This window comes from Oryzias melastigma, linkage group LG24, assembly GCF_002922805.2.
Source record: "Oryzias melastigma strain HK-1 linkage group LG24, ASM292280v2, whole genome shotgun sequence".
Taxonomy (NCBI): domain Eukaryota; kingdom Metazoa; phylum Chordata; class Actinopteri; order Beloniformes; family Adrianichthyidae; genus Oryzias; species Oryzias melastigma.
Window position 1 is genome coordinate 13,098,290 of NC_050535.1, and position 7,101 is coordinate 13,105,390.

Consider the following 7,101-nt stretch of genomic DNA (forward strand, 5'->3'; position numbering starts at 1 on the left):
CTTTTTTTTTCATTTGAAAATGATCTTTTCTATTCACTGAAGGGTTCCCCCCTTTGAAGTGCAGCTTATCAATTCTCAAAGTACATCTGTTAATGATTAGTTGTCCATGCAGGAGCTGAATCTCTGGGGGTAAGGGGGCCAAACAGTCCTCTGTATTTTATGTGTTTGAGTAGAAGGGGATTTGAGTCTGTGTCACACATCAGCAAAAACCACCGTACAACTCCTGACTCTCAGAAAGTCAAGGGATAAAGTGATTTTCTGTTCCAGGGGGATGACAGACACAGAAAAGCACACAGCTCAGGAAGAAAGAATTGCTCCCAGTTAAATAAACTTTGTGGGTCACCAGAGCTGTAATATGAAACACACCAGATTGCTTTTCCTTTTAGAAATGACCCAAAGAGCTGATAATATTCTCTGCAAATAACCGCAATAAAATAAATGCTCGCCAGAGCCTGGGGGAGGCTCATTTGGAACAACTTTTGTTGTAAAAACATACGAGTAATGGTGATTATAATAAAAGAGAAAAGAAAAAAAAAACACATTTCACAACTTTTATGACTCTCCTTTGAGTGGTACAGGAAAAACAGGTCACCTTATCAAAAGAAAAACCACTCTGAGGCCACATTTGTGTTGATTTATTGGGTAGTGTGGGTGAGGTTGGAAGGATATGATCTTGAGTAATTACATTATTCATAGATTTGTTTTTTCAGCTGTTGCACAATAACTTGTAAACTGGGAATTATTTCACGCTAATGGTGCTTGTAGAGCTGATCTGGCCTGTGTTTGATTGATGTGACCCGTTGGGCAGGGTTATATGTTTTATTAGGGACCAACATCACCTGAAAAGCGGAAAGCAAAGACGTAGCTCAGGATCTGGTTTCAAATCCTTTATATATTTTTGTATTGGACCCCCAAAATTGCAAGTCAGACGTGATGTTCAGCCATTCAGGCAACTTTGATTCACTAGAGCATTTTGTGACTATGGTTTATCTCAATATTTGTGGTAGTTTGCTACATAAAGAAATTAAATGATTTAATAAATGAAAACAAAAAAATTTTGCAAAGTTCCTCCAGGAAAATATTTCTTTTAAAGAAAAGTATTGGGATCAGCTATTTGTCCCAAAGGAACTACTTTGCCTCCATCTGGTGGACAATTGGTGTTACTGCAAGTGCGTCTGAAAATCTTTTTTTTTTTGTATAAAATAAAAGTTGCTTTGGTTGTTTCTGTTAACTCTTAAACTTTTTATCTTTATTTATATAATTTTTTTGTCATTTTTACCTTATAATAATCCATAAAGCACAACTGGAAAATAATCTTACTGTTAAATTACTTTTATTATTCACCATTAAATCTTATTTTGATTAATTAAAGTCAATTAAAGTCAATTTGAAGTTAATTTTAATATTTCTTGTCAGTCCAGACTAATCGTGTCTGATCCTATTGGGTTAAGTCTACGCAGGGGATTAAATCAGACTTGCCCCCAGTGTGTGGAGATGTGGAGGCAATTATTGGGAGCTCATTGTTCTGCACAGGTCTAGCGCTTTTCCCCCCAATGATTATTGGCTGACAGCTGGATGGTGCACATCCGCCATGTCTGCGGTGAAAACGAAACAAAAAAGAAATAAAGAAAGCGGGAAAAGTCGTATTTTCTGTCTGTTGTGGTGCAAACGAGCGCTCCATTTCCTCCAAATATTTGACGTTGAGATAAAGCGGAGCAGTAGCGGGTCAGGAAGTGAGTGACAATGTGAATAATGAAGGATTTTTCCAGGGGGGTGACCACCAACACAAGTTCAATATTGACTTTCTGCAGCTGTTTCCAAAAAGACACCTATAATGAGATCCCGGTGCGTAATGCGCAAACTGTGCGCAAAATAATAAATTCTCCCTGTTTTTACTAACTTTTCTGCACCCAAAGAGGGATTCTACGTTTCCTAAATGTAAGGGAATGATATATAAACTGGATTGCTTTTGAATGCAAATGAATGGATGTTAATTAACACCTGTCTTGTTGATTGTCAGCAGCTCTCAGGGCTTTGATTGAAGAGAAATGGCACCTTTGGAGCTTCAGATGGAGCTTTGAAGCTCGCCTTTGCCCAGCCATGGGAAGGACGAAGAACTGAGAAATATCACACAAAACACTGCTTAATTTCCAGAATTGTAGTAAAACATGGAGAGGAAAAACATGGAGGAGGCGCATGCGTGTTTGAGGCTGGGCCATAGATCTGAATTAGCATGTCTGCACGGATGATGGTCACATCAGACAATCAGATCGATCCGTTGGGACATCAAATGGGGAGACAATTGATAATCATTGGGATGATTTTGTTAAAAAAATTAACCATAAAATGTTATTTTTCCAAATTAATGTGTTCCACCACTTTAAATGTGGGCAAATGCAATAAGCATATTGTGTAATTATATTTAAATAGGGTTTTTTTTATAAAATAGTTGTAGACTCCCTCTTTTTAGCCATTTGGTGGTAAAAAAAATGCATCAATTTTAAAACTTTAATTAACACATATTGCAGCATGTTTGTAACATAATTGTAATTTAGATCATTTGTGCATCTAAAAATTTGCTAGAATCCCCCCCTGAAGCATTTTTCTGTCCCTCTTTTCTCTGATTGTCATGTCTGCCCTTCAGCTCTAATTATTATTTTGTCTCACTGGTGAACTGGAGGCTCTGAGACCAGGTCTGGCAGTCATCTGTCATTTGTTCTTCCTGTGTGCCCCTTCAGTCTGTCTGTCTGACATCTCTGAGCAAACACGGCCCCCAATACACAAGTCCGGCAAGGGGGCCTTCTGCAGCCAGCGAGAGCACCCCTGCTCCTAATGTTTGTGTGACAAAAAAGGCAAGGCAAATCCTCGCAATGGAATCAGATAATCACCAACCTGTGAAGAAGCTGCCCCAATCCACATCCACACTGGGGTCCCCCCCTCCCCTGGCCTTCTGGATTAACTGTCTGTTTGGCTAATAATTTTAATCTGTTGGAGTGGGCTGGGAATGGGTGACAGAGCGTGGAATAAACATCTAATCCTCAAGTCTCCCTCGTCTCTCCAAGCCCCCGGGGTTCCTCTGTGACCCCTCTGTCGCACGCTTGTTGCAGCCGACTGTCCGCCGCCACTTTTGCTGGACTAAAATAGCTTCTGGTCAGACGGTTTTAAGCCTCACCGTGTGAGAGACTCTGGCCAGACTAATCTGACATCGTCCAGAGGAATGTACACATCAGGGGCGCGAGCTGTGCTCCTCACAAGGGGGCACTTCAGGTTCATGGGGTCAAGAGATGTCTGTCTGGGGCACATGTGTGGCAGTGGGGAACACACAAAAACAGACATTGACTTCAAACATCCAAATTTCTGCTTGTAGAATTCAATTTAACAACTAAAGTGCAATTAAAAAAAAATGAAAATCTTCCAAAAATGTTTCTTTGTTTCATTTTATTCCAAAAGTGTGTTAAAATAATACATTTGAATGAGAGTTTTGATCAAATTGGATTATTAAACCTGGAAGGATAAATTCCACAACACTGACGGGCCCCTTGTCTAATTGTTTCTGTTTGATGTATGACCACTTAGATATCCTGTTTGGGATGGGGCGCACCTTTGTTCTGATAAGGACCCCTGCCCCCAGCGACAAAGTGCGAACTACTGGGAGGGCCGCAGGGATATAAGGGCGTGAGGAGAGTCAGGGGTCACGCTGTTCATCTGTGCATCTGTGAGCCCGCTGCTGCTGCTCTGATTCATTTCAAATATTTTTTTTATTGTTGTTTTTCTTTTACCCTCATGGATTTGCTCCGCGCTTGCGTGTTGTGCGCTGCTCTCCTCAGCCTCTCCATGGCTTTTACGCACCAGGATATGAAGGAGGCGCTCCTGCAGAAACTCGGACTGGATGAAGTTCCTAAAATTCAAAAGAGAGATTTGGAGAACCTGGTTGTTCCGTCTCACATCCGAAACAAGTACCTGTCCATGCTGAAGATGCACCACAGCAGGAGGCGAAGGTCTTTGCCCAGTCTGGCTGGCATCCTGAGGGGAATACCCGGCAATGCAGGTGATCTTTCACTCTCTTGTCTACTAAATAACATGTTGACAAAATAATATTTTAAAAGTTGTGCGCGTAAAACCAAAATAACTCCGTGCGTAAAAGTTTGGTGAGGTTTTACGCACAGAAACTAAAGCAACGCATGGACGCGTTTTGTGCTGCAGACATCTCCGGGGAGTTTGTGTACTCCGATACGACCCGGCAACGCATGATGTTCGACATGGAGGCGCGGATCCCGGACAACAGCGAGGTGACCATGGCGGAGCTGAAGCTCTTCCAGCGCGCCTCGCACCACAAGCGCTTCACGGTGGAGAGGAAGAGCCACCGCGCGGTGAACAACGCCCGGGTCAGCGTTTACTGGGTGGAGGTTCTGCCTGATGGATCCAACCGAACATCTCTGGTGGATTCACGGTAGGAAGGGGGGAAGGGGAGTTAAAAGAAAAAAAAGTCACCTCGGGTCTAATATAATCCCAGCACCGGAAATGTCATTTCTCTAATGAATCGCCCGTCTGTTTCACAGGTTGATTCCCATTCACGAGACTGGCTGGAAGAGCTTTGATGTCACCCAGGCGGTGCACTATTGGTCCAAGACGGAGCAGAAGACGCCAATGCACCTGGAGGTGTGGATCGAGGGCGAGAGACCTGGCAGCTACGCGGCAGAGGTGGCCAAGAGTGTGCGCTTTACCACCCAGGAGCAGACGGAGCACACCTCTGGGAAGCCTGAGCTCGTCCTCTACACCCTCAACCTGGAGGAGTATGGGTAAGGGCGCCAGCTTTTGATATGCAGAGGTTAGAATCAAGTAGCTATTGGTTTCTGTCACCATTTGTTCTTAGCAGACTTCAAAAAGTGGGTTTATTGGGATTAAATCAGACTAGCAGGGGCGTGACTAAGGATTTCAGGGCCCCTGTCCAAAGCCCCCCTAAATCATCAATTTTCCTCAATTAATTATTAATCCTCATTCTGTGCCTCCCACAGCTCTCGTGGGGACTGCGAAGCATACCAGAGCAAAGACACCTGCTGCAGGGAGCAGTACTTCATCGACTTCCGGGCGCTCACCTGGACCCAGTACTGGATCATCGAGCCCGCCGGGTACCAGGCCTTCCGGTGCACGGGGGGCTGCAAGCAGCCCAAACGCAGCTTTGGCTACGGGGAGCGCAGGTGCACGGTGTCGATGAGCGCGCCACTGCCCATCATGTACCTGGTGAAGAAGGGAGACTACACGGAGATCGAAGTGGCCGAGTTCCCCAACATGATTGTTGAGAGGTGTGCGTGCACACTGGACAATACCTCCATAGCATGAAGTCATGGGGGGGGTTGAATATATTTAATTATATTAAATAAAGCTGAGTACTTTCTATTTAAGTTCAGTGGGAGTCAAAAATCCTCCCCCTCCACCAGCACTTTTATATATTTTGTACAGTCTGGTTTAGCTTCTTTTTTTTAACTTCATCCAATCGTTGTCAGATATGTCCTATTTTTTCACAGTGTACATAATATGATTTATGTTTTGAAAATAAAGTATTTGTGTCCCATTAAGCCCTTGGCTCCGCCTCCGATTGGCTCCATTTGTATTCAACAAATCATTTGCATACAGCAAACACTCCTCATTTACATCAACCCCAGGGGGGGTCATGATGATTATATATTATTAGAACAAGAGGCCCGGCCGGCACACAGACGAGCCTGAAGCCGCTCCGCATGGTGTTTACGTCAGGCTCAGATCGGGTCAAACATTTGTTAATCAGAGCCAATACCTAAAGCTGTTTGCTGTCTGAGTGGGAGGTCCGGTCAGGCTCTTGTGTGTGGCTGATGAGGGTGAAGCTTCTTTTAGGAGGGGTGGGAGTCAGGGGAAACACAGGTGGTTTGGAGATGAGAAGAGGATGTCAAAGGAAACGTGTCAGCAGGTTCTCTTTCCTCGCCACTGTCGCCATGTATCTGCGATTATATCTGGAGATTATAAAAAACATTATAAAGATCATTTAAAGTGCTTTACATTAAAGATTAAAAGAAACATTTGATAAAAATATAAAATAAATTATTAATATAAAGAAGAAAGTTCAAGCTCATTACATCAAAGAATTGACAGTAAATTCATTTTTGTTGGAATTTTCATGATGAAAATGTGCTACAGTTATAATGAAAAACTTCAATTTACATGAATTTAAACTAAAATGTCGAGGAATTACAACTTTATTTTTTGAAAAAGGTCGACTTTTTACCTGTTAAAATTACCTATCCATCCATTTTCTCAATCCACCTTATCCATTTTGGGGTCATGGGGTTGCAAGAGCCTATACTGTTGGGTGAAGGTAGGGTACACGTAGGTCACCAGTCTGTTGCAGGACCACACACCCATAGACACTCACACTTAATTACAATTTGGAGCAATCAGTCAACCTATGAAGCATGCTTCTGGACTGTAGGAGGAAGCTGTCTGGAGAAACCTCTGCATGCACAAGGAAAACATGCAAACTCCAACAGATTTGAAATGAGGCCTTCTTTCTCGCTGTGAGGTGCAAACCACTGCGCCACCGTGCAAAGATATGACTTTTTAGATCATAAATATATGATCAATTGTTGTAAAATTTAGCCTTCTTTCTTATCATTTTACAACTTATTCTCGTTTTGTTTATTTATTTATTTAATGGTGGCCCCATACTGAGCAGGAAATGTCTTTATACTGCCCCTAGTGGAATGATAATGTACTACAGGGCAGAAAATATGGACCAAGTTGTATACAAAGTATTTTTTATGGAAAGTTTGGATCACATTAATGAGATGGAGTCTGAGAAATGTGTGTATCAAATGTAATCTGAATGATTCTATAAGATTAAAAAGAACTGGATTTAAAGTAAAACCTTTAAGTGTTTGGAGGTCAAAGGTGGTGCTAAAATGTTCAAACCTTTATAAACCAGCAACATAACTGTACAATCTGGATAAAAACAGGATAATGATTAGTACTTTTTTTCTTTTTAACAAATGTTCTTTGTGAGGGAAAGGAATACATTTCTAAGGTTTTTACAGCAAAATCCAACAAACTTTAAGACTTTTTCATCCGGAT

At 42.2% G+C, this 7,101-nt stretch overlaps 1 protein-coding gene across 1 annotated transcript; it reads left to right on the forward strand.

Annotated features, from left to right (window-relative positions):
• The first annotated feature begins 1,369 nt into the window (after positions 1-1,369).
• Positions 1,370-5,688, forward strand: lft1 (lefty1). The gene is made up of 4 exons (XM_024291874.2): positions 1,370-4,048; positions 4,204-4,450; positions 4,560-4,799; positions 5,016-5,688. Exons 1-4 carry the CDS (start codon positions 3,784-3,786, stop codon positions 5,338-5,340), a joined length of 1,077 nt encoding a protein of 358 aa, XP_024147642.1. The 5' UTR covers positions 1,370-3,783; the 3' UTR covers positions 5,341-5,688.
• Positions 5,689-7,101: the final 1,413 nt, after the last annotated feature.